We start from the raw sequence: 27,182 nt of genomic DNA, 5'->3' as shown, positions 1-27,182 counted from the left end.
GAGAATACATTTATTATGGCATTTTGGGAATTCAAAGATGAATGTCTGATGTCAGAGCACAAAGCAAATACTAAGTATATAATTGTGGAAACTGAATTTGTTGAATTAAGGCACACAGTCTAGTGGGGGAGATAAGTAGGCAAACTCAAAATGATAATCCAATGTGAGGAGCAGTCATGGGGATGTGAATAAAGTTCTTTGGGGTCACACAGAAGAGGGAGCAGTAATCTCTGCCAGGCCCCTCCACCCAGGAAGTCTCTTCAGAGGGAGCCAGGGGAAATTTGTGGAGTGGCACAGGAGGCCCCTCCATAATCCTTAGTTGTATTAAATTGGGGATGTGTTTACAGTTATGCCTCATGATCCGTAATGAACCATTTCATTACAGTTTCATTTATATCTAAACTTTTCTGAACCAGTTTTATCTTTTCAGCATGATCTGCCCTAGAGGATAATGAATCCCTAAGTGCCACTCATTGTATTACAGCCTCAATCGTCTGAAATTGATTTCTTTTAAGCTTTGAGGACTTCACCTTAGTTCTTATGTTCTGGGATGTATTTGATCTACAAATACTGTGCTCTTCAAATCTAGAGCCGTTTGGGAGGAGGTTTACATTAAACAAGTAACTGGAGTTAGTTACTGAGGAAATTCCTTGGAGGAGCTCTATTTGAGAGAAGCATCTAGATTTAGGCGGTTTGTTCACTATGCCTATTCTTTACCATCTCTTTACCACTACCATCCTATACACTTAGATAATCTTACACTCCCCTCTACCCCTTTTATTGTCTTGTGTTTGTACAGGGGGAGCAATGCCATCCAGCGTGGAAGAGAACCTGTGTAAGATCTGTATGGACTCACCCATTGACTGCGTTCTGCTGGAGTGTGGTCACATGGTAACCTGCACCAAGTGTGGCAAACGCATGAACGAGTGTCCCATCTGCCGGCAGTACGTGATCCGAGCAGTGCATGTCTTCCGATCTTGACGACTTGCACCAGCTTCTTCAGTGCCTTACAGGGACACAGCCCTCGGTGCCTGGGCTAAGGGTTGGCCAGCCTGCAGAGGGGGCAGGCTAACAGAAGAAAATTTGCAGAGTGTTCCCAAGACCAGAGTAGGCAAAGATGCCATGTTACCCTGAGTATGCCTTTCTTGCCCTGGGGTGCACCTCTTAGCTGACAGAGCCCCTGAGGCGAGTGTGGACTGATACAGATTGTGCCGGCAAGTCCTTGTTTTTATGATTTTGGGGTGATGATGGTAATTGATGGAGAGATTTTGCAGAGCTTGGACCATGTCTTCATTCCTCTGAGAGAACCCAGACAACTTAGGTACACTTGCACTCTTTCTTCCATTCCTTTACCCCATCCCACTGAGACACTTGCCTCTGTTTCACCAGTCAAAAGTCCTGCTAGAAATGGTTCTCTTTCTCTCCACATTTGGATATATTTCTGGTCTTTTTGTGCTTTAACCTAACTTTGTTAAAGTATTTGGCTACATCGTCTAAAACCCATTTGTTTCTTTGGACCAAAAAGATGTTTGCTTATCAGACCAACAGAAGTTCTCCCTAGGATAGAATTTTTTACCAGTAATCTTAACTCTGGTGAGAAATGAAACTAATGCTTTTGAAAATCTTCACAGTTGTTAAGAGTTGTTTACTTATGTGCTGGGATTGGAAGTTACCAGTCTCCTGACGCTGGTAGCCAACAGAGGATCTACTTCCCCAGCCACTGAAATTCCTCTCATCTCTGCTGCTTCCTCTCTTGGGGTCTGACTGCACCATCCTTAATTTTAGTTTATGATGAAAAAGTAAGTTGTTCGAGAGGCAGTAGCTTTCTGCTTAACTTTGATTTCTGATCCTCCTTTGCCAACTGTTATGGGTCTTAATCTACTTCCCTGAGGTTGAAGGCTCTCCCTTTCCCCCGGAATTTCTAAAGCATGTCTCACCGACTTCATACTGAAAGCATAGAGACTTGGGCAAAGAACCTTGCTCATCTCTACCAAGACTTTTCATGGAGACTGAACCTATAAGAGCACCTAAGAGGTATTGGAAGGTACTGAATTAGGCTGGGTTCTACCTTTGAACAGGCAGCTGGAAGCCTTAATCCCCAGTCTTGGTGGGAAGCCCTTACTCCCATTTCCTTTCTCAGCCTACTGACTGGGGGCAAGTCAGAAAGAAGTATTCTCTAAGCCCTTTAAGGAGAACCTTGTAGTGAGTGGGTGATGTTCTTGAGTCCACTTAGGGTTTTTATACCAGCGGAGGAATGAAGGGCTTAAGGAAAGCCCACTGGAAAAGCTTAGCCAAGTGCAAAACACATGCTGTCAGAAGAGTTGTTTGTGCTCCCATTACCAGTGGAAGAACTATGCAAACCCTAAGTACCTGAGGGCTTTGGCAGACCCCCACTCTACAACCAGGATATCTCAGACTAGAAGAACCAATCATGACTTTGGGAGGCAGTGGGAAACCTCTGCTAAGGGGACTTAATTATATTGGTACAGGCATAGTTAAGCTTCCTCTCCATCATCAACCACTAACTCCCTTTGGGGAAATGAAATTATTTCAGGAAATAATTCATGAGCTAAACACTGGGCCACTTAACCTCGGCATTATACAAAGTCCTGGATTATTTGTTTCTGGACCACATCCTTTGTAGGAGTTGGGAGAAACAAGATTCCCCATGAAGACATCATTTTTTCACCTTTCTGCTGGACAGTAAATACTATAGTTTACAATATCTGCCAGATTAGCAAAGGACCATTTTAGCTACTCTTGATTTCACTGTGAAACACGTCTGTATATATGCAACTCAGTTAGGCTCTAGCAATAATTTCAGGGCAGAAGCTGGCTCTCTGCCTACTCCTAACTTGCTTTCTCTGCTGAGGACTTGCCTCCCCACCTTACCCCCATATTCCCTCCTAGTCATGATTGAAAATAAAGGCCTGATAGTTGGTTAGTAATCTATGTAAGAATTAGAACTGATGTCATTCACTCATTCTGGAGAAAGAACTTGCCTTAACACTTTAAACCTCTAGTGATGGTTTCCATTTAGGGAAAAAAAGTGTCCAACAACCGTGATATTTTATACTTGCTTTATTGTAACAACAAATAAAAATTGGGAGTTCCAAAATCCTATTCTAGCCAATCTCTCACCCAGGTTGAAAACTATTTTATTCTCGAGTCTTCCCTCTTAGACTTTATGGATTCTTAGTCCTAATAATTGTGGAAACCTTCCAATTATTGCTTGGCTTTTGCTGTGATTGCTGTGAGATCAGTTGAGGCTTATTTTAAAAGGCTGGGGCAATTGACAGGTTCATAATACATTGAAATAGTTGGATCCAAACTAATGAGAATAAGCTGTACAGGAATTATAGTATAAATTTGTTGAAATCTTTTGGATGTGAATGTGTTACTTCAAGTGGCTTATATTAAGATTCTCAGACTTACTTGGGTGTTAAAGCAAGCACACACGTGTATTTCTGACAGCTTTGCTTTATACTTTTGTAATAAAGTTTCAATATAGATGCCTGTCTGATCTGGTGTGAAGATGCCAGAGGTCTGAGTTAAGATTGACAAAAGAAGTGATCAACTACAGGCTAACCATAAGCCATGGGCATACAGGCATGCCCTTGAAAGACTACATTATTTCTGGAGATGTTTGGGCCATGTCAACATATTCCAGTTCTACAGTTGAGGGAAATGAAGCTTATCATTGCTGTAACTTGCCCAAGCTCTCCAGGTTGGTATGTGGGAGTGGTCAGGGTGTATAGTCTAGAAGAGAATGGGATCTGGGTAGGAAAAGGAGGGATCTCAAGACTAGATAGTAGAAACACCAGATTATGTGGCAGAGGGGCCCTAAAGATCTGGGTGGAAAAGAATCTGAGGCTAGCCAATGTGCCCATTTAAGTCCTCAGGTTACCTTGGCAGACATGGCAACTTCTGCATACAGCTGAGGTCCGTTTAATGGAGTGTGGCTCAGAGAAGGTTGGCCCAGGTTCATGGGCAGACTGCTGCGTGTGCACAGGCCTGTACACTCTTCCAAGGGGCCCTTGGAAGAACAAGATTATGTGCATATCTGCCCTGTACCTGAGGAGAGTAGAGGCTGAGCCACAGCACCTTGCTCTTGCTGTTCTAGGCGGCTGACCCTGTGTAGCACCCAGTGATACCTCTGCCCACCTCTGCCTTTGCCATCCAGCAAAATCTAAGGGCTCAAAAGAGGGCAGGTCTCTAGCATTGCTGGGGAAGTTTAAGATGATGTTGGTTAGGGTTGGGTGGAAATTCATGAAAGGATTCAAAATTGAACATACAATATAATCTCAGAAGCAAGGAAAAACATGCATCAGCAAGACTGGAAGGAAGTATAAAAATAACAGTCCAAATAAGACAGCATACAATAAGGCAGAGAAGGGCTAGGGGGCTGAGATCATTCCTGAAAGGATCACCTGCAGCTGGTAGAGCCCCTTTGCTTGAGGGGCCAACCTTGAGTAGAAGCAACCATTAAAGGCAGGTGGGCCTGGGTCTACATCAGCCATGCCAGAGAGGGCAGTGCCAGTGTCCACAGCAGGATCCCCAGTGGAGAGGCTTATTCTGCTGCCCTGTCCTGTTGCTTGGCCTGAGGAGGCTGAAGGGATGGAAATCTATGTAGGTCAGTGCTCAAAGGAGGAGCAGCTTTTGTCTCCACAGAGAATGAAATAAAAATGTCTTATTCTCAACATTGAAGCCGGACTGAATGGTCCTATTGGGAAACACCAAATGCCTTGGGCTGGAGTCAGGGCAATACCTTCTGCTCCTGCCTTCTCCTTTCCCCCAACACATTTCAGTAGTGGGTGGAAGCCAAGGACAGTCAGGTTAAAGGTGGCCTCCCAGCTGACTGGCAGGCAGCCTTACAGCAGAGTATTACCTTGGTTGAATACACCGGTGGGAGGAGGTGGTAGTCCTCAGTCTTACAGGCCGATATTCATGCATATCTCAGAGGTTATCACATTAACCCACAGCACAGGAGATGAACAAAATGCCTGCTAATTTGTACATGATAAAAAGAACCGAACCCCAAAGGGCCAGCAGGACTAGGATATGGAAGCCTGGATATAACCAAAAGGTGACCTGATGGTAGCCTTGTCAGAGAAGAATGTGATTGGTAAGATGCAGACGTTTAGTTGTGGAAGTGGTCTGATAAAGAGTTCTGAAGTGATAGGACAGGGCCCCCCATCTCTAGGTCACTGGGAGCCAGGCTCTGTGCCTAGTGCTTTACATGAGTTCACACAGTAAATGAACCCTATGATTTAGGTACAATTCCTATCCCTATTCTACTTGGGGAAACTGGGTCTCAGATGTGTAGTTACTTGCCTAAGGTCACAGAGCTATTCAATTTCAGGGCTGGGATGTGAATTTGTGCTGTCGAATGTGGCAGTCACTAGCTACACAGGACTATTTAAATTTGAATTAAAACTAGAAGTTCAGTTCCTCAGTTATGCTAGCCACATTTCAAGCATTCGACAGCCATATATGGCTAGTGGCTAGCATACTGGACTGCAGATTTACAGATATTTCCATTGTCACAGAAAGTTCAACTGAATAGCACTTGTCTAAATTGTCTTCCTTTTAATTATTCAAATAAATCAGCCTTAAGGGGCACAGGAGCCATTCTTCCTAAGCAAGCTATGTAGATTTGTTCTACACAGTTAGGTATGGATTTTTAAACAGCAGTCTTGTTTCCAGATTTTGAGGATGCAGATCTTCCTTTAGAATCTGTATCACCCCCAGAGGAATAGCCCAAATACCTTCCTTTTCCCCTTCCCCTCCAAACCAGAGTGTAGTTGGAGAGCACAGAAAACGAAGTCAAAAAAACTTCATTTTGTTTTCTTTCAAATGAGGCTTCATTCCTGGCAAAAGGAACCAGGCTGAATACAACAAGTTCTGCCAAATACAAGAAGCCTTTCTGGAGGCAGTCTTTTAAATACAGCTTTAAAATGAGCCTGGAAGTACAAGTGATGGGCAAGGAGGGGAGATAAAACTTTCGCCAGGGTAATCTTTGTGAACATAACTGCAGTAACCCAGCCTTCACTCCTTTAATCACCAGGGAAATTAAAAGGGGTGCAGGCTGGGGAAAGGACGGAGATAACTACAAGATGTTTTATTAAAATAACCAAGCTTCTCCTTAAAGAAAACAAAAATACAACGAACCAGCACCCAGATGTGAAAGATCTATTTAAACCAGCAGGAGAAATTGATTTCACTTTGGTACCTAGAGCAACTAATTCCTGGTCCAAAAGAGATTATTAACAGATAGTGCATTTTGGAAGTAGCATTCCTTGGAAAATCTCATCCCCACCTTCTTTTGCTCTTGTCTACCTGCCTCCAGCCTATGCCCAGTTCAGTCATGTAGTAGGGAAGAGAACAACCCAAGGGCGAGGAAAGACCGCTGTCCTAGCAGGGAGCTACCAATCTTCGTTTCCGGATACATGCCCAAATCCACTCTGGGGAGACCTGGTGAGCCTCAGGGTTCTTGTCCCCACTACCCAGCACATGTGTGGCTGAACCCACGTCAAATTCCTGCACCAGGTCACCATCGAATGCCACAAAGTAGCGTCTGAGACAGCTGAAGTCTGGTGTGGAGGCTGGCAGGTAGAGCCGCACCCCAGTGAAGATGTCCAGCAGCACCTGTGAAAGCAGAGGGGTGAGGGTGGGGTCAGAAGTGGGGCCAGGCCTGGACTGGTTGCAGAGGAAGGAGGCCAGAGCAAGTGCCAAAGTCAGAGCTGCTGGAGCCTAGAGGTCAGGACATAAGCAGAAAGAGTGTACTGGAGAGAAGGTAGGGCCATCAATACCCCCATCCTTCAGCCACTCCTGATGATACAGCGCTGACAGTCCTCCCCAGCCCCGCCTAGGGGAATGGGGGGCATGGGCTCCAGTATTTGGGATCCTTGATGGTGCCAGCAGCTCTCTGGATATGGGAAAAATACTTCCTCCAAGAGCCATCCAAGCGCTGGTGGCCAGGGCCAGTGGCCATTTTCAGTCAATGCCCTTAAACTCAGTGATGCTCCTTCAAGATTGAGCAAAGTCCACTCTACAGAACTAACCTAGAAGAGGGGGTGGGGTATACGGGATTCCCTTATACTTTCAATGTAACTTTTCTGTAATCTAAAACCTCCTTAAAAATAAAGCTTACTATATATATATGAACTACCCTAGACTGAGGGTGAGAGATAAAAGCCCTGCTCATGGGAAGTGGACTTGACCCAATGGATATGGCGTCCACCTACCACATGGGAGGTCTGCAGTTCAAATCCCGGGCCTCCTTGACCCGTGTGCAGCTGGCCCATGCGCAGTGCTGATGCAAGCAAGGAGTGCCCTGCCACGCAGGGGTGTCTCCCGCCTAGGGGAGCACCACGCACAAGGAGTGTGCTCCATAAGGAGAGCCGCCCAGGGCGAAAAAAGGTGCAGCCTGCCCAAGAATGGCGCCGCCCACACAGAGCTGACACAACAAGATGACCCAACAAAAAGAAACACAGATTCCTGGTGCCGCTGATAAGGATAGAAGTGGTCACAGAAGAACACACAGCGAATGGACATAGCAGACAACTGGGGGGGAGGGGAGAGATAAATAAATCTTAAAAAAAAAAAAAAAAAAGCCCTGCTCATTACACTGGGTAAGTTCAAGGGCTTTAGATAGGTAAGAGATGGAAATGGTTCTGCAGGTCTGCTGGGGACTGGGTTCAGGGCTTGGCTGGCCAGACCTCAGTGCTTCCCCCTGGGGAGGGAGGGTCAGTTACACTGAATCAACCAAGTGTTTCCTTCTCTACTCTTTGGACAATCTGTTCTAGGGTTGAGCCAGTACTCAACCTAGTTCCTGGCCTCAGGAGGAGTTCAACAGATGTTGCTAAGTCAAAGAATATAAAAGGGAAAAGGCTCTTCAGGTAGTACAATCACCAAGCCAGTGCCCTCTCTTCTCCTCTGCTGGCTAGGCCTGCTCCCACCCTGACCACAAACTCACACTGCTGCACTCTCACACCCAGACAGGGCTTTCTCTTTTAATGTAAATTGTGACTTAGGACCAGCAGCTTGGTGGGTCCCTGCAGCCTCTCTTGGCTAGGCTGGGCTGTTCTATCTCCTGCCTGCTGGCACAGCTCTCCTTCCTCTCTGTTCGCTGGCTGGCCGTCTCTGTAAGGCAACAAGAGGGTACAGGATGGAGGAGCAGCTCCAGGAAGGGGAGGGGCTTAGCTAATGTCCCTGGGAATATTTCTCTCAAAGTTCACATGCAGAGGAGCTGAGGACATGAGGCACAGGCTAAACTGGCTCCCTGGTGCATTGCCATTCTTACTCTCACCTTTGTTTGGCATGGGGTCTCATCAGGAGCCTTCCGCTTCTCTCCCACTTTGACAGGAGAAGTCTTTGCAGTCAGTTTGTTGCCTGTAGGAGAGAGCTCAGGATAAGAACAAAGAAGATGGTAGTATGAACTGAGAAGGGCCAGGCCCTTCCTGTGCCGTGAACATGCGTGAGAAGAGGGAAGAGTTCTAAGTCCTTTAGTTCAAAGGTGATTCATCTGCCAGGTCAGCCTGGCTGTCCCAAGGCACTGTCACTCAGGTTGACTGAAGAGATACAGGGTGCCTAGGAGAACAGCTCCTAGCCTGTGGCTGGGCACACAACAGGAATGCAGTCCAAGCTGTGGTAGACAGAAGCACATCATCTGAGCTGGAATGTAAGCCTGGGCCCCCTGCCCCTCACACCACCCTCTTTGTTACCACAGCACCTTCCTTACCCTTCTCTCTTTTGCTGTTGGGGCTACTCAGCTTCCCTTCTGCCTTCTTTGTAATGGCAGCAGGCTTATTGGGAGAGGCTCTGGGGGCCTTGAGGGACATGGAAGGCCCCGAGGCGCCCTCGTTCTCTCCACTGCTGCCCCCTGTAGTGGAGCTCCCCTCATCTCCAGCCACAACAGTGAAGTCCGCCCGCTCCTTGGACAGCTGGTACAGTTCCTGAGAAGTGGAGAGGGAGAATGCTGGGTTGTATTCCCTTTCCAGACACTGGCCTCAGAGGCAGTCTGTGTGGTGCATTTCAGGCTCATGTGGCTGGGGAACAAAGAGGTAAGAAATGAAATAGCAAGAAAAGGAACTGGCTTCCGTGGTGCTTTTCCAAACTGCCCCGTAGCCTGTGTAATCAGGGCTTAAATCACTGCTCTTTACTCATTCTTACAAGTGAAATGGGGACTGTGGTCCAGGGCCAAGCCCTCACAAGGAGGCTGTGACAGCAAGGGACCAATGGCTGTTAGGTGGGGCATGATGAATGCAAAACTCTGCATTTAGAGATGAAGAGGAGGCCAAGGTCTGCTGTGCCTGTCCCTTCAGCCTCCCCTTCTAATTGTCCTTCCTTGCCCTGTGTCAGGCAATGGGAGAAAAGAGAAGTGGAGGACTTGTGAACAGGCCAGATGCCCAAGGCTCCAAGGCTGGGACAATGGGGTAGAAGACACACATGAGCCCAAGAGCTGGCACCTTGAGTTGGGGGAGGTTAGTGGCAGATTTCCAGTCCTTATCATCGCGGATTCGGGTGCAGCGAGGGAATCGGATGGAGATCCCATCGGCTGTGTGAGCCTCAGATTTGGAGAACTCAGCCCCTGTGATCTCCCACACGGCAGCTTTCTGTAAGGAGTAAGCCAGGAAGGTCAGTCACTGGTTAAGAAAACATCTCCCAACCAGCTAAAAGTAATACAGAACAATTAAAACAAATGCTGAGCTAACAGTTGGGAGACCTGGGTTCTAATACTGTTGCTGCTGCTGCTGCCATGTGACCTTGGAGAAGTCCTTCAGTTTCTCTGTAAGTAGAGGAAGGGAGTGGGCCAGGTTACTTCTAGGGCAGAACCTCTGTGCCTGTGGAGTGGGTACTCTCTTCCTCTCTTTAGTGCTAAAGATTACCTGGTGTTGACTGGTCTCTCCCAGTGCCTGTCCCTGGAGTAGGTTGAGATGGCTTCCCTGTGGCACTAGAGAACTTGAAACCTAATTCTGTGGGCTGGAGGACCCCAGGCCATAGGGAGGATACCTTTGGGTCTGGCACGATGAAGTCAGGATAGTAGATCTTGTTGATTTTCAGCCAGTTGGGTATCTTGCTGGGGTCCTGAAGGAGAAAAGATGCTGTCCTGGCTGTTTTCAAGCTGGAACAAGGTTTAACCCCCCTTTCTTGGTAATGGAATTGTGAGAAGAGGTGATTTAGCGAAAGGGGCTGTCCCTCACGCCATGTGATCCTCTCTGCCCAGAGGGCGTGCAGGCCAGCTGCCTCTGATACTTTGCAAGCAAGGCCTCAGAGACTCAGAGGGCTAGAACTGCTCCCATGGCAAAGCAACAGCTCTCCTTTCTGAGATGACAGATAAATGGCAGCCTGCAATCCCAAAGGCACAGCCTCTGATAGAGTAATGATGGACAGTCAGGAGGCCAGGGCCAAGTGGGCTCCTCCTCACCTTGCTGATCTTTATCATGTCCAGTTCCTTCTGCAGGCGGGCCAGTGTCGCATCATCATGGCCTCCGGCACATTTAGTGACTGTGCACCATTTCTGGCTGCCGGGGTCGTAGCAGCCCATGAGGAAGATGGACATCATGCCACCTAGCAGGGGGATAAGGACTCAGTTCTGGCTTGGCAGGAGTCTCCAACAAAGCCCCACATGCCCAGGGAGAGGCAGCTACTGGAGAGGAAGGAGCCTGGGCCTTGGTGTGAGTGCCAGAGATCATCTCTCTGACCGGCCTCTCACTAGCTCTGTAATTCTGACTTCACCTTTTGAGCCCCAATTTCCTCTTCAGTAAAAAAAGGATAACCATACCCATCTTGTAGAGTACTGGTAAAGAATAAAAGGAATTGAATAGTGCCTGGCATAAAAGAGACTGCAAAAAAGCACTGGATCCTCAGATCCTAGCTTCCCCTCCAGTAGGAAGCATATTTTCCCCAAGGAGAAGGCTGTACCAAGCTAGCACAGGGTATTCTTGCCTGACCTCTCCCTGTCCAAGTCTGCAGCTCTTAGATGTCCCTACCTGAGGTGACAAGGACCAGGGGGGAGCCCCCAGTCCCAGGACTTTGGAAGTCATGACTGGCCATGCTGGAGATCAAGCCAGTAAAAAGGCCAGCCTGTGCCCTGAGTGCTGCCTTCCAAGGAAGTACCATCCCAGGGCCTGACCTTTGCTCCCGTGCCCATAGAAGGCCCCAAGGACCACCAGGTCAGCTGTGTCTGCCATGGTCCCTTCGTTCAAATAGTCCTTCTTCACTTTCAGCCAGTGCCGCTTCCCAGGCTCATATGTACCCTGAGGGGGAGCAAAAGAGAGACCAAGAATTAGAATGAAAACTCCATGAGGGTGGGGATTTAGCTTTGCACAGCTACATTCCCAGATCTAGGCCAGTACCTACTCACTCCTGGGGACAATGCATTAGGCTCCAGGAACTACAGGAGACACATGCAAAACCCATCCTCCAGATCCCAAACAGGTTATATCCAAACCCAGAAAGGGTCCCCTCAGGGTCCACCCCCAACCACCTAAGACCAGTGCTGCCATCTCCTGGCCAGGGCTGAACAGTCTCAGGAGACAGGGTTTAGAGTTTCTGCAAGTGAAAGCAGAGGATGTGGTCCCCTTACCTTCACGTCCTTCAGCACCAGCCCTTCCAACCCCTCTCGGATCACCCGATTTATCATGTCGGCCAAGTCTGAAGCTTTCTGAGGGACAAAAAGAGAGATGTCTGAGGTTGGGGCAAGAATAGAAAGGGTTGTGTGGCAGTGAGGAGGAGATTGCTGCATTTCACAGGGGTCCTCCCAACCAGAGAGCTGCTGTGGCTTTGAGACATAGGGCGCCTATCTAGGAAGGAAGTTTTATGCTCTGCCCTCCTGGGTGGAAGCTAGCAGTCAACAGATATAAATAGCCAAAGGCAAAAACAGCAGCAGCCCTTGTAGGAGAGATGATTAACACTCCTTCCTCCAGTCACACTACCCAAGGGGTTCTCTGCCTTGCTTTCAAACCACGAGGACTCTGCCTAGGGCGGAGTCTGCTCACCTTGACTTGCTTCATTTCTGAGAACATGATCCGGTTGGGAATTTCAACCATGTTGTCGTGAAGAAACTTCCGCCGTTCATGCAGAGGCCTAAAAGGGACAGGAGAACTGACGTTGGGTGTTCCACCCCCATTAGGAGTTCTGAGGAGGAAAGGCGCATAATGACACAATGGTTGCTTCAAGAGAGGGTGTGCCAAGGATTGAAGCCCTTACAGGTAACAGTTATGCTTGTCAAGGGCTGCAAGGGTGCCATCGTGCCTAAAGAAGGACAGCTGTGAGCTGTGGCATAGAGCACTTCCTAGCTGAAGTTCCTGTTTCTACTTTATCCTTCAGATCCAAGGGAGAAGTGGTCTCAGCCAAACAGATTTAACAAATTCTGGTCCCACTTGAAAAATGACTCAGACTCTCTTTTATTTTTTATCTCCTGCACTCTGCTTTACCCCAACCGCAAGGATGACTGATCCTCAAATCTGCAGGCTGGGACAGTACCTCAGGACCTGAAGCCTAAACCCCAAATCCTACCCTCAAAAATTCTTTTATTTCCTTCCCTTCCACACTCAAGGAAGGATATGGGCAGCTGTGGGCTGAATGGGGGCAGTGATAACACTGCTAAGTGCAGAAGGGGCCAATACTGCTTTTTCAGGCCCAAGAGCTTTGATGCAGCTAAGGCTGCTAGTTCTGGGAGTGGTGTAGCTCAGTAGCTGAGTGCCTACTTCCCATGTATGAGGTCCTGGGTTTGATCCCCAGTACCTCCTTTTTCCTAAAAAAACAAACAAAAAAAGAATCTGCTAGTTCTCCCTAAGACAGCTCCACCCACTGCCTCCTTGACAATTAGGAACTTCCTGAACAGCCTCTTCTGAGCTGAAAACCAACTGCTTTATATACCTGTGGGTGCCGTTGGAGAAATACCTCTCAGGTCCCTCTTGCCCCTGCTCCTGCCAAGTTCCTAGGCCAAGATATATTCCTCCCTCCTTTCCAACCTGAATTCCTGTATCCCCACCCAGGAACTAGAAATAGATTCCTGGCTGTTCCTGGTTTAAAGATGCCAGCCAAAAAAAAAAAAAAAGGGGGTGGGGGGAGCAGATGTGGCTCAAGCCTGCCTCCCACATGGGAGGGTCCCGGGTTTGGTTCCCCGGACCTCCTAAAGAAGATGAGCAGACACAATGAGCACAGACAATGAGCAGAGACAGTGAACAGACAATGAGTAGACAGTAAGCAGACAGAAGAGGGAGCCATCTTGGGAGATGGGGTGGGGATAAAGATGCCAGCCAATCTCACCTGTCCATTAAGCTGACATCATTGAAGTAGATACAATCAAAAACAAAGAGGCAGACATTAGCATCTTGGAAGGCAGCTTTCTGTAAGGGAAAATGAGGCAGTAGGGACAAAAGTAAGAGGGCATTAAAAATAGGGAGACCAGTCACTTTGGAGGCCCTCTGAAGCACTTTGTACTCTGAAACTCCTGGGCCATAAGGGCACTCAGCAGATTGTGCTGAATGGAAACCAATGCAATTCTAACTAGGTCCCCAATACTAGCTCCTCTTTATGCCAAAAAAGGACAGATCTAAGCTGAGGGCTAAATTTGGGAATAGTTTACAAGTGAATAAACCCTACCCTGTAAGTGATACATTCCTCCCCACTCAGACTGAGCGCACACACACACAAGCACATGTGTGCACATGCACACACATTCATTTCTGCACTCGCATGTGTGGCCCTGAGGCAGTACCTTGTGCACTCCCAGAGTCCCGAAAGGCAATGGTTTGCCTGTCTTATTGTCGATCAGGAGCACCTCAGAGTCCAAGATCATGCTGTGGCCCCCAGGGAAAGCCTGAGGGATGTAGTCCTTAAAGTGGGCCACCTGGAGGCAGAAGGTTCACTTAGTTGAGGGGTAAATGAGCAACCCAAAGCCCAGACAGAGAGCAAAGCTCAAGCTCTCTGAAGAAACACAGAAGAGCACGGAATAACATGTAGAAGGTGGGCTAATGCACAAAACATATACCTAGGCTTTGCCAGTTACCTGGACAAAAGGAATAAGGTATCTATTTTGGTCCAAACCCAGGAAGAAGTCAGCCCATACTGAGTCACTTTCTATAGGCTGTAGAGAAGGCAGGACTTTGGAAGAAAAAGGAAGAAACAGAGAAAAGGTGTGCAAGGGAAGGGGATGGAGGCAGACAAACATGGAAGGAAGGGAGGAAGGGTGGGCAAGGCAGAGAACTATGCCTGCTGCAGAAGGAGAAACACAGTCCTGGTAAAAGGAAGGGACTCATACCTTGTGAGGCAGGACGGGCTTGAGACTGCGGCTGAAGTAGCTGAAGTGGTCCCCATTCTTATGTACCTGGACTCGCTCCCCGTCATACTTGATCTCAGAGAACATGCCGTTGGGACACTTCTTCATGGCATACTCGATGGACTTGCAGGCCTCAGCCTTGGGGTAGGGAAAGCAAAGGCTTATAGAAGCTCCAAAGTCTCTGGCCACATGGGTCCTGGGGACTGACTGTCCAGAGCATACACACAGGGCAGTCTATTTAACAGTGTTGGGAATGGAAAAGGAAGGGCAAAATCATATTCTGGTTATAAAGGTATCAGAGTTGTTACAGAGCTTGCATTATGAAGACTATGAGTGCAATTAATTGTAGAGAACATAAAATTCCATTAAAACAGTGTTTCATCTTTTTCTCAATAATTTGGGATCTTGCAGGGCCTCTGGCTTATTATTAAACACACTGGTTATCGCAGCACGGGAGGTATATAGAGGTAAGATTAAATAATGCAGGTGAGAATGAGGCTGGGAGTGCTTACTCGCTTGTAGCGTCCTGACTCAAACAACATTTTTTGAGCACTTGTGTTGGATCACATGCATAATCTCATCCCAACCTCAAAACAACCCTTCATGGCAGACAATGTTTTCATTTTATGTGTGAGAAAAGTGAAGTTCAGAGAGATCAGATATTTGCTCAAGGTTACAACAGCTAGTAAATGAAGGAAATGAGATGTGAGTCTAGGCCTGATTCCAAAGCTTGTGTGGCTAACCACTAAGCTATAAAACCTATGCCACTCTTCCAATGAAAGGCTATAGAACAGACCCCAGAAAGTACTCCTATAAAAACTAGAAAAGCCACTAATGCAGGTGCCTGGGGTCCCACTTTGCTAACGGGCAGTGAACATGTCCCTATTCCAAACACGGAATACTAAGACAAGGCTTTGGTACAATGCACAAGACAGTTTTAAAGCAAGTACTGTGTGCCACTGGAAAAATGGAAAGTAGCTCACAAGTAGACATATATGGTAGGTCCTATTGCATGGAACAAATAATGCCAGAAAGTAAATCCCATTTCTCATGAAAGAAGCAGGGGACGAAGATGATGTCTGTCAGAGCTGGTCTTCATTCTTAAGCTTCCTCACCTTTCTTCCCAGAAGAAAAGGAGGTCCAAGTTACCCTATTACAGGAAGCCTGGCTCTGCCACCAACTCTCAGAGCTATTTTGGAGCAGGTCATGTGACCTCAGAGGCTACTACTTAACACATTGACCTATCTCCAGGCAAGGTGAAAGATATACCAACCCAGGCAACGCTTCAGAGAATTTGACATTCATAAAAGGAAACTAAAGCCTAAAAGAGAGGAAATTAATTCATCTAAGATTCTATAGCTTGTTGTGGCAGAGCTGGGGCTAAAGTTCAGGTCTTTCCACTAGATCATACTCTCTTTTCCTTTGCTCACTTCCCCTTTGGGAAATGCCCCTTTGCACACCCACTTTTATTTCCTCAAACTCCTCCAGTCAACTTGCAAGAGCTATCAACCTTCATACCCCAGCAGATCTCACACCAAAGGGTAGGAAACTCAAAGACAGGAGGAGAGAGCAGGGGCAGGGGTGCACTCCTCACCAACATGGGCTGCACAGGGGTCATCAGGGAAGCCTGGACGCTCAGCGTTCGCCTCCGGCCTGGCTCCTTCTCTACTTCTTGCTCATTGCGGAGGATCCGCTCCACCACGTCCTGCAGGTTGCGTGAGGCTTTGAAGGCTTCATAGGCATTGGGGTCGAGAGCATCTAACCTGTCAAGGGAGACAGAAGCAAGGAAACAACAACCACTGCCTTTGACTCTTACTTTTCATAGCAGTGTCTGTCCTCATGAAAAGAGCAGGGATCCCAATTCATGGGGAGGGGCTTGTGTGCTACTGTCTAAAGAATTTCATAGGAGAAAAAGCTCTTTGAAAATTCAGCTTTTTTTGAGACACTGTGCCTACCTGGATGCCCCAAAGGAGGGAAATGGATTGGGCTAGAAACTCATACTATACTTACTGAACATATTCCATACTTCTTTACCTAATTTCAATTGTAACAACTCTGTGTAAAGGGTATACTTACCCCCATTTTACTTATGAGAGAGAGGAGGCAGAAAAAGGTCACATGATTGACTAGGGTCTCACAAGAAGTAAGAAGGTAGAATTAGGATTTAATCTGAACTGGGACTCCAATTTGACACCAGCTAACAGCTCAGGCTGTCAGAGGAGCTGATACTTACACATGTTTTGCACCTGAATTCATCTTCAGATCATGTTTGATCAACCTGATGATGCACTTAAGGTCATTGGCTGTACACCTAGGGGAATAAGGCAAATTAAACTTGTCTTTGAAGAGCTCTGGCCCCTCAAACTTTCCTTCCCAAGTGATTCCATCTCCCCAGGCCCATCCCCATTGGGCATGCTTTGTCTGGAGCAGCTCCCTCACCTGGAGGCAATGTCCTGCAGAGCTTGTTGCTGTTCATCCTCCTTGGTGAGCTTGGAAAGCTGCAGGAGAAATCCATCCACCTCCTGGATGGTAAGGAGGCTCTTGGCAGCTGGAGGGAATGACTTGCTCTGCTCAAAGAAGACTCTGATTGTCTCTGACACATCACCCTGTCTCCAAAAATCAAAACGCCACAGCTGCAACCCCAGGGACGGCCAAGTGTATCCCTCAAAACCCCAGGACTAAAGGTGAATCAGAGATTTCAGTCACTGCTTCTGTCCCAAACTCATACATATCTACCTCACTTCTTAGAGAATTATCCCACCCACCATTCCTGAAAGGGGCACCTTTACCTACCATAGGATCTGCCCATCTGCTCTAGCTGAGAAGGGAAACAGGAGAAATAACCCAGGGCTGAGCCTATTTGTTTCCTGCTCAAGAATTTGAATTAAGAGACAAATATGGTCATCATATAATGTGCCAAGGCTGGTGTCAAACCAAAGCTAAATAGAAGATCTAATTATAGGGAAGAAGAGTAATAGAAAAATAAGAGTCAGAACTATTGCCCAAGAGACAGAGGGAAGTCTTAAATCCTGTCTCTCTAGCTCTAGGCCCTGTAGCTCAGCAGTAGGAGGCTTTCAGTTCTCAAAAACTTGTGAAATTAATAGCTGTAGCCTTAGATTTTGCTCCTCCTTAAAGGAAGCTTGCTCGAATGGGTTTCAGTTTCCTAAAACGGTAAGTGCCCCACCAGAAAAAAGAGGCTTCAGGTACCTGGCTTAGCAGAACCCCACCTAGAATGTCGCCTACCCTTCCCTTCCTCTGACCTGCTCTAGGTCTCGTGCCATGTCATCTGGGTTGCAGTTAAAAATGCGGCTGAAAAGCTTCACGATCTGCTTATCATTCAGGTTGTAAACACTTTTAATGACACCTGGCAGCAGCAGCTTCACTGTTAGGTACACATCACCGTGGAAACCATCTGAAGAGATAGAAAGGAACCCTTTTTGAGAAATGTAGCTTAAACAAATAAATACATAAACTCAAGGAAGCAGAGGCTTAGGAATGTAGCAGAGATCCACAGATCACTATCTGTGCTCCCTTTGTGCATTAATACTTTAGTAAAGGCCACAGGTTCACTGGCTGGTAGTTTGAGTCTGCCTCCCTTTTGGCAGAGCCTTGATTTTCACTTTAGTGTTCCCAGTGATGAACACATACAGATGCTTAGTGACTAATCATTAGATGAATCTTCCAGAGTTAGAAGATGCTATACCAAGCTCTGCATGGCCTTCACAAAAACCTAATCAAACATGCAGGGCAGTAAGTTTTCCTCTTGGTCAAATGGGATGGGTTCTTCTGGCTTCCTAGGGACAGAAGATAGGTGCCAAAATGTTCTGAGCAGAACAGGCTATACAACTTGCAAGACCCAGTGAAAAAGGAAAATGCAGGTACCCTTGTTCAAAATTATTACGAGTTTCAAGACAGTAACAGCAGAGCATGACACCAAGCATGGGGCCTTGTAAACTGCATAGGTTGATCGCCTGGGAAGCTGGCTATGGTCTTGAGCCCTTCAGAGGAAAAGTTCAGCTGGGATGCTCATGGCCCCACCTCCAGCAGAACCTTTCCGCAGAAAGTCCTGGATGATCTGGGTCTTTGTGTTGTAGCTAGGATTTTCAGCCACCAGGGCACACAACTTCCGGAACTCCCGCAGAAGACAATCCTTGTGCTTGGGGTCACATTTGCTTGAGGATAGGCTAGCCTTACGGATAGGGCTTGAGGGGGCTTCCTCAGGGTTGTTGGGCTTGGCTATTCGGGGAAAAAAAAAGAGAGAAACAACAGAGATGATTTATTTTACATTACGGAGAAGTAAGAAAGGGAAGGAGGGAAACTAACAGGTGCCCTGCTGGTGCTTTATATATGACTTGACTTATTCTCCCCAAATAGCCCTTTGGGGTAGATATCATTATACTCATTTACAGATAAAGAAATGGAGGTTAAGCAATTTCCTCAAATTTCACAGCTATTAACAGCAAAGGAGCAACGGCCTCACACCCAAGCAGAGGACCAGGCTGAAGGAAGAAGAAATAAGAGACATGTTATTCAATACAAAGTCCTTGCTGTTGCAGATTTTCAGAGCTAAAAGAAGTCTTAAAGTTTATCTAGTTCAATGTCCTTTTACTGATGAGGGAACCAAGGCCCAAGAAGAGAAAGGACTTCCAGAATCACACACTTTCTCAGTGGCAGAGCCAGAACAAGAACACCAGGACACCCAGATCCCACTTCTGCACTCTCAACATTCCCACTCCCTTGCCACCACCACTCCCTGCATCACCTTTTTTTCCCTCCTTCCTCCTGTCAAAATAAATGGCAATCAATGAAAAGGGCTTTCCTCCCACCGATACCTAAAAATAACTTTATACAACTCTTCAGTGATTTCCTCTCATCCGAAGACCATTGCAAAGCAAATTTCATTCTGCAAGCTTGTGGTAAAGTCATCAGCAAGCTGGCTGCTGATGCAAGCTTCTTCTTGTTGGTTTTGCAAATTATAAGACCCTCCTCTCTGACCTTATGTCTAAATAGGATTTTTTGGGACAAAATCTCTAAAACAGCTATGTTCAGCCAGATTGTAGGTAACTGGAATACTGTATTTCTCTCAACTCCTCCCAAATTTCCTTGCAGAAACATGCTGTCATTACCATCACCTGGACTCTCCTGCATGTCTATTTTTGGCCTTCTGTTAAGCAAAAAACATATCCCAGAGTTTAAAAATAACTAAAAACTCATACAATCAGGCACTGTTTTTGCAACATCATCTCCTTTAGTCCTCTTGAGAACAAAGAGGAGTAGACAAGGTGGGGCTGCCATTCCTGTTTTCACAGGCAAGGGCACAGACTCAGAACAGTGACGTGACTTGCTCAGGTTTAAACAGCTTTCACATGATAGTGCTGGGACCAGAACTCAGGTCTTCTGACCTCAGGTCTAGGTTTCTTTTGATCACATAACGTTACCTACCCAAACAACTTCTGAGTCCAAGTGGTTTGGCTTTATTTATTTTCTTTAATTGAACCAATCATGAGAATGTCTTCCAACAATAAGAAGTAATAGGATACAGGGTAAAAGAGTATAAGTATTGGAGTTCAACAGACTTCAGTGCAAATACTAACTCCATAAAGAACATGAGCGTTCTCACACATAAAGGGGCCAAATAAAATGATTTCATAGGTTGACTAAAGAACAAATTAAACTACATATGTAAAAGCCCTTAGCCCAATACTACCTGCTATCTAAGACCAACACATGATACTGATCTTCCCAACTCCCCTCTTTACCCTATGCCCTAGTAAAGTTTTCTTGAATCCCAACTGTTAAACAGTAATACTATATTTTACATTAAAAAAACCATGTTTGTATGCATGTGTTCTATAAATGAAAAGAAAATACTTTGTCTATCCTGCCAAGAAGATACCAATCACAGCCACGATCCACCCCTGCAGTTACCTGATTTCTCAGATTTCAGTTTAAATGTCACTTTTCTCAAAGAAGCCTTTTTCATTTTCCAGATCCCCATTAAATACTCTTACAGTATACTTCCTCATAGCTTGCACCAAATGGTATTTACTAATTTAATAGTGATTTCTGGTATCTGCTTATCTTCCCACTAGACTATTAGCTTCATGAGAGGGCCAGGACTGTGTTCTGATCAGTGTTGTCTTCCTAGTGCCTAGCAATGTGATGGGCTTAGCGGAGGTACTCAATAAATACTGGTTAAATGAATTCTGAATTCTTATTGTAGTTTACTATGTGGTAGGCACTGAGTAAATTCTTTACAACTATTATATCATTTGAGTCTTCATCACAACTTTATGAAGATGTTGTTCTATATGAAACTGAGTTCATTTTACAGGTAACTTTCAATAACTTGTCCAGGGTTACACAGCTCAGAGTTGGCAAAGAAAGAATTTTAACACAGAGCTGATTCCAAAGTTGACACTCTTCATTGCTAGGTTGTACTGGCCCCCCACAAACAGAACGTACCCTCAGATCCTTTTCTCCTTCCTGCTCCATGGTGCACAAGTATTCCAACCCTTCAAACAAACACTTTTAAGAACTAAGAAGAGAGATGGGGGCATGGTCCATGCACGACATTTTCTTTTCCCCATACTTTTAACTCCAGTTCAGGCGAGTGGGATGCAGTTTCTTAAAATTTTTTCATGATCAAAAAACAAGGAAGCAAAAGGCAGGCTATAATCATCTGTCTGACCCACATAACTATTTAAAGGGGAAAAAGTCTGGACAAGACAAATGAACATTTTTCTGACCTCATACAGATTAAAGCATGCAAAGAAATACTACATAAATGGCACACTGAGAATTAGCCATTACTTGTCCCTTCTCAGAGAAGCAAATTATAGAATGAGAGATTAGATAGCACAGAACTTTCACTCTTACCAGAGCTTCAAATAAGATACCAAATAAAGGTACACAACAGCTAAAAAGGTCCTAACCTAACTCACCTGAAAAGCCAGAAAATTTCCGGGGATTGTTATTGGTTGCAAATGAGGAGCCTTTCACTGGAGATGTCACTTGGCCAGTGGCTGTCAACTTAGCTTGGACAATGGCTTTCTTCTTTGGTGTGTTTACAGCCTTAGAAGACAGATCTGTAGGACCCCAAAAAGGGAAAATATCCTTCAATGAAAGATCCCTGAGAAACTTTCCAATGAATCTATCAACTGCTCCTAGAGCCTTGTTTGGTTAGTTACTACTATAGTACTACCCTGAGGCTGGAGGCTGGCTGGTCTGAGTGAAGGCAGAGTGTGATAGGGTATTGTAGGAGTGAGGGCTTGTTCTGGGGAGAAAAGACTCAGAAACCACTTACCTCTACTAATGACTTAAATTTTTATCAACATTCTCCCCACCTCTTATCCCACAGGATTTTTGGGGCAATCAGAAATCATATCTTAACAGATAAAACTTGGGGACTCCAGCTCCACAGAATTAGCCCTAATTTACAGATGAACAAAAAGGTAAAATGAAGATAATCACAGACCATGTAGATTTGGCATAAACAGGGAAATTTCCAGGTGCTGAGTAATCTGAGCTATATATACCTGCTTAACTCTAGTACTTCTCTTCCTTTGTATAAGGGGTAGGGCAAGAAGCAACGAAGGCTGAAACCAGTGGCTAATGCAGGGCACAGTGGGGTTGGGGTTTGAGAACGCAGAATATGTGAATGAGAATTTTCCCTCCTGGAAGCCTTTCTTCCTCTCAAAACACAAGGAGATTAAAAAAAAAAAAGATTAAAAAAAATAACAAAAAAACAAAACAAAACAAAAACATAAGGAGAGGGAAACGGCTGTGGCTCAAACAATTGGGCTCCCATCTACCATATGGGAGACCTCAGGTTTGATTTCTGGGGCCTCCTGGTGAAGGCAAGCTGGCGCACGCTGCAGAGAGCTGGAAGTCTGTGCCAGAGAGAGCTGGTGCAGCAAGATGATGCAACAAAGGGAGATGCAGAGGAGGGAAGTGAGAGACACGGGAGACCAGTGAGATGAAGTGGCTCAAGCAATTGAGTGCCTCTCCCCCTCACCGGAGGTCCCAGGATTGGTTCCTGGTGCCTCCTAAAAGAAAAAGACGAGAAGAGAAAAAGATAAGCAGACACAGAAGAACACACAGTGAATGGAGACCGAGAGCAGACAGCAAGTGCAAACAAGGGGGGGTGGACAATAAAACACACACACTACACACACACACACATATACAAACACAAGGAGAGATGACCATTTTAGAGGCACTGTTAGAAGAGTTCTCCCGTAGGGAGTAGAACTATACCTAATTGAAGATATGAATATTACTGTACAGACACGGACCATGACAGTCTTAAGGGACTAATTGCATTTGGAGGTATTGGAGTAAAGTCAAGATCTCTAAAATATGCATATATATGTACATATGCATATGTGTGTGCATATGTGTGTGTTTATGTATATATAGATTCATTCATTTTCTAGCTCTCTGCTGGAAAGGCTTAGAAGCAAAGATACCCAAGTGGCAATAAGAACACCTAGTTCTAACAGGAACCAGGACTACTCAGAGAAATGGCTGATTCCAGGGCTAGAGTAGGATACAAACAAGATGAGCCTAAGAACATATTGTTATACCAGAGAGTAGGGAAAGACTTCAAAATATTTTTTTTTAAATAATGAGGGTATGTCACAAGGACACAAATCAGACTGAAGGGTCACATACAGGCCAATTATGGGCCAACTGAGCATCAAATAATTAGGTATAATAATGACTTTTAAGCCACTGGGAAAAAGTAGCAATCTCTGAGTCCATACAGATAATAAATTCTTAGATAAAAGGGGGTAGGTTGGTACTCTATTTTTCAAAAATGTCAATAAACCAAAAGGAGGCCAAAGAGATGTGACAACTAAATGCAACATCTGATCCTCGACTGGGATCCCATACTAAAGAAAAAAAAAAAAGTTATCAAATATATTATTTGATCAATTGACAAAACTGGAAGATGATAAAATATTATATCAATGATATATCTACTGAAGTTAATAACCATATCACAGTTATATAAAAGAATATTCCTAATCTTAGGACATACACTATGAAATATTTAAAGGTAAAGGGCCATAATATATGCAACTTACTCTCAAATGTGTGTGTGTGTGTGTGTGTAGAGAGAGCTAGCAAGCATACATGTGAGCACAAATGATAAAACAGTAAAATGTTAACAATAAATGAATCTGGGTAAAGGGAATATGAATCTTTTTTTTTTTTTAACTATTTTTGTCCTTGTAACTTTTCTGTGAGTTTGAAATTATTTCCAACTAAAAAGTTAAAAAGAAAAAAAATTGGGCTCAACTCTCCTTATCCCTTTTCTCTCAGCACCAGTTAAGTGAGAAAATGAATTTCTCCACCCTACCTGCAATGTGCTGTGTTATCTGTTCCTTCTCATTATCTTCCAACTCTTCCCAGCCTTCCAGCTCTGTGAGATCCTCTATTTTTTTTGTGGTAGCCCGGGCCCGCTCTAGTTTCTCAAACATGCATTTAATGTGGTACCACTCTTTCATATCACCCCCAGACTCTGAGAAGGGATTGGGTACCACTTTGCCAATTCGGCATACGCCCTTCACAATCTTTTCCTTGCATTTTTTGCAGCCGGCTGTACCACGCTTGGCGTAATCCACACAGAATCGTTGCTCGGCCATATCACTGGGGCCACCGCAGAGTCCCACATGCGACTCTTGCAAGAAAACAAGGCAGGCAGCACGTGGCCTTAGATTGTCTTCCTGGAATGACAGTACAGGCTTTTTTCTTAGAAGGCAATGCCCATGAAGCAGATTTGTTTCTGACCACTGGTTGAATTGTCTTACGTCAGGCCAAGGATGTTGCTGGAAGAGGCAAGGTTCTTTACGGCTGAATGTGCGGAGGATTTGTGGGAAGAAGATCTTGAAAGTTAAAGTCATATAGCTGCCTGAAAGGGTTAGAAGCAGAGTAAATGAGAAATAAATGAGGAACTAGAAGTCCAATTTCCTCAAAAGCCAAAGGCCTATATGGTCCAGGCTGACTAATCAGCCACCACCCTAAGTATTAAAGGTTCATTACTTACAGGATGAAGAAGAGTTCCAATAAAGGAAAATCCAGTTTGCAAAAGGATGTTTGATTAATGTACACACATATATCTAGTAGATCTCAACCAAGAGAATTCAAATAATATAAAGACTTATTTTGTTTTCTCAACCCATCAGCAATACCTGACACTCATAATGAATGATGACCTTTCTTCTTAATTATCAAGAAAAATTACATATGTTCATGAAGTTTTTAATGTGAGGTATTAAAACCTATGCCCTCCTCCTCTAGAAAACAATTAAGTCATTACATAGATTTGTGATTTAACCCAAAACCCTATTTTGAGATGCAATTAAGTGGAGCCTGGAACCAGACTGCCTGGGTTCAAACCCTAGCTCAGCCACTTCGCTGTGTGACTTTGGTAGGTTTCTTAACCTCTCCATTCCTCAGTTTTTTCATCTGTAAAATGTGGATAATAATATTTAACTCAAAGCATTGTTGCTTTAAGGGTTAAGTCCTTAGAACAGAGTTGGATACAAAGCAGGGGCTAAATAAGTTAATATATTCTTTAAGCAGTGGCTCCCCATGTATAATTACCTGCCTGTTTATAATTCAGCAATTTGAGTCAGAGAATGCTGAAGTAACTGGATGGCAAGAGTCAAATGAACTGATAAATCAATTCAAATGGAAAAAGGGATTATATCCAGATGGTATCCCCTTACCTTATACTGGTTCATATTTTCTAATGGATCTTTATAGTTCTAAATCTTTAAACCCTGGAAATCATTTTCAGCTTACACATCACTCTGTGTGTGTTATAACACTCACAAACACATCGCATTATAACAAAAATAAGGGAGTTACTTACTGTAGTGCAACATGGTACAGAAGAAATTGCAGAGTCTTTGGGAGAGTCTTGGGAGCTCAAGTATGACCATACAGCATATATGCTATGTTACCTTTGAGAAAACCCTTAATTTCTCTGTGCCTGTTTTCTTATTTCTAAAATAATACCTACCTCCCAGGTGGTTGTGAAATTAAAATGAGTCCATGGATGGGCTGGGGGGGGGGGGGCGGTGGTGTCTGAATTCCCTGAAAATGTATACAAAATGTGCATATTTGTAAGTGTATATTTTTTTGGAGAGAAGATTCAAAACTTTCTCATGAGATTCACAAGGAGCTCTATAACCCTCAAAAGTTTAAGAACTACAAAGGTGATGTACGTGAAAGGACGGCAGGCCCATTAAGAGTAGCTCAGAAGCCGACATCTTACTTGGAAGTTGTGTCTAATCAAGTCACCCCCAACCCTACGCCCCCGTGAATAACTGGAGAAAGAGATTTTAGAGCACCTTGCAGAGCCCTGGCCTCAGCTGACAGGAGGTTCGGGAGGCGCTGGACCACAAGGAGGCATAATGCGTCCAAGAGAGAACCTGTCTGTCTCAGAGCTACCAACGCGGCTGCTCAGCATTTCACCAAGGGAACCGGAGCTGGAAATCGTTGAGGCCTGAACGCAGCAAAGACTGCCGCAGGGCGGTGAGCTGCAGCGGGCTGGGGAGTGAAACCCCCGCAGCCGCTTTTCCTGAAGCGCCTTCCAAGACGCTTTCACGGAGTGAGCAGGAACTACTGGCCCGGGCACGGGGACTCAGCCGCAAGGAAAGGCGGAGGTGGGAGAGCGGGGCCGAGCGGCGTAAGGCCAAAACCCCCGAGTCCCTCGGGTTCCCTCGGGTTCAGCACCGCCGTGCTCCGATGGGACGCGTGAGCACAGCCGGGGGAGGCTGGGGAAGGGAGCGCTCTTCCACCCGGCCAGGGAACGTGAGCGGGTAGCGAGGAAAGGTGCCAAAGTCCTAGGGAAGCGCACCAACTTCGCCGCAGGAAGTAAGCACGCGGGGCTGGGACCTGAGAAGCCCCCGCGCTGAGGGGGGCGCCTTCCCTCCCGCAGGTGTTTTGGGGGAGTCTCGGGGAGCCGTGCACCTCCCGGGTGGACTCCCGGGGGGCCTTCACGTCACGGAGGGTGTGCCCCGGGGCTCCGGAGGCGGGAGGGGGAGGAGCCGAAGGGGCTGGCTCCCGGGCTGTGCGGAGGTCCGGTCCTCGGCCCGCTCCCCTCCCCACGGCTGGCCCGCCGCGCCGCCCTCACCTGCCTTCCTTGCCCTGGCGCACACCGTAGTCCTCGGGACCAGGAACCAGCAGTCCGCGGGCAACTCACGACGGTTGTACCGCCTGTCTCTTTAAATCCGGGTCCTCAAGCTGGCGACAACGCGCAGGCGCATAAGCGAAGGCCCAAGCTGCGCCACCCTTCCAGGTCCCGTCCGAGTCCCCGCCCCCGGCTTACCACGTGGGTGGTGGTCGGGTTGTGCTACGTGTGTCCCTGGTCTCTGGTTGTGTGAGTTTCGGGGCTCCACGGACTGCGGTGGTCCCCAGGGCAAGCGAAGCTAGAGGGACGTGCACCTTGGGTGCAGCCTGGCTGGGACTTCTAAGGAGTCCCCTGATATTCTCGAATTGTTAGAGATCATCTAGTCCAATTTAGTTAAACGTGTTGATTGAGAAACTACGTTGTAACGAGTTTGGGGAAGGCAAACGTCACGTCCTTCAACCTGTTTATCTGTATTCCCTCTGTCTTGTGTCCGGCATTGTGCCTAGCACATAGTAAGTATTCAGGAAATATTGAATTGAAAAAAGGCGCAGTGTAGATGATAGAGGAAGCTGTATACGTCCTGGTGGGAGAATAATTTCTTACATTGTGTATCGTTTTAAGTATATTAGCTATTTGAATCTCCAGTCAGCTTTATGAGGATTGGGTTGGCTATTTTTACAAAAGGGTGGTGACAGGCTTAGAGAAGGTAAATGAATTTGTTCAAGGTTTAGGAACAATCAGGCG

General features: G+C 46.0%; 2 protein-coding genes across 22 annotated transcripts in view; one reads left to right on the top strand and one right to left on the bottom strand.

Moving 5' to 3' along the window:
* RFFL (ring finger and FYVE like domain containing E3 ubiquitin protein ligase) overlaps positions 1-3,512 on the top strand; it is a 75,747-nt gene extending 72,235 nt beyond the window's left edge. For all 17 annotated transcript variants that reach the window (XM_058283163.2, XM_071210509.1, XM_071210508.1 and 14 more), the window contains one exon: positions 800-3,512. In XM_058283163.2, the coding sequence (XP_058139146.1) occupies positions 800-981 (182 nt within the window). In that variant the 3' untranslated portion in view covers positions 982-3,512. The remainder of the gene's footprint in view (positions 1-799) is intronic.
* Positions 3,067-26,633, bottom strand: LIG3 (DNA ligase 3). 5 transcript variants are annotated; one of them, XM_012518874.4, is made up of 21 exons: positions 26,442-26,570; positions 25,326-25,399; positions 23,658-24,209; positions 21,235-21,378; positions 18,329-18,526; positions 17,551-17,702; positions 16,730-16,896; positions 16,524-16,601; positions 15,885-16,053; positions 14,273-14,428; positions 13,730-13,861; positions 13,279-13,358; positions 12,003-12,090; positions 11,591-11,668; positions 11,138-11,261; positions 10,430-10,572; positions 10,015-10,089; positions 9,471-9,617; positions 8,744-8,957; positions 8,312-8,394; positions 3,067-6,648 (listed from the first exon to the last, which is right to left on the bottom strand). In XM_012518874.4, the coding sequence occupies exons 3-21, from the start codon at positions 24,199-24,201 to the stop codon at positions 6,415-6,417; spliced, it is 3,006 nt and encodes a 1,001-aa protein (XP_012374328.1). In that variant the 5' UTR covers positions 24,202-24,209; positions 25,326-25,399; positions 26,442-26,570; the 3' UTR covers positions 3,067-6,414. The 5 variants fall into 5 exon arrangements, with proteins under 5 accessions (XP_012374328.1, XP_058139141.1, XP_012374322.1 ...); XM_058283158.2 differs by having other exon boundaries at positions 25,176-25,399; positions 26,442-26,553; XM_023584146.3 differs by lacking the exon at positions 3,067-6,648 and adding an exon at positions 8,000-8,145 and having other exon boundaries at positions 25,176-25,399; positions 26,442-26,545.
* Positions 26,634-27,182: the final 549 nt, after the last annotated feature.

This window comes from Dasypus novemcinctus, chromosome 21 (genome assembly GCF_030445035.2).
Source record: "Dasypus novemcinctus isolate mDasNov1 chromosome 21, mDasNov1.1.hap2, whole genome shotgun sequence".
Lineage (NCBI taxonomy): Eukaryota > Metazoa > Chordata > Mammalia > Cingulata > Dasypodidae > Dasypus > Dasypus novemcinctus.
The sequence above is the reverse complement of the archived record's forward strand: the minus strand, read 5'-3'. Positions and strand labels throughout refer to the sequence as shown.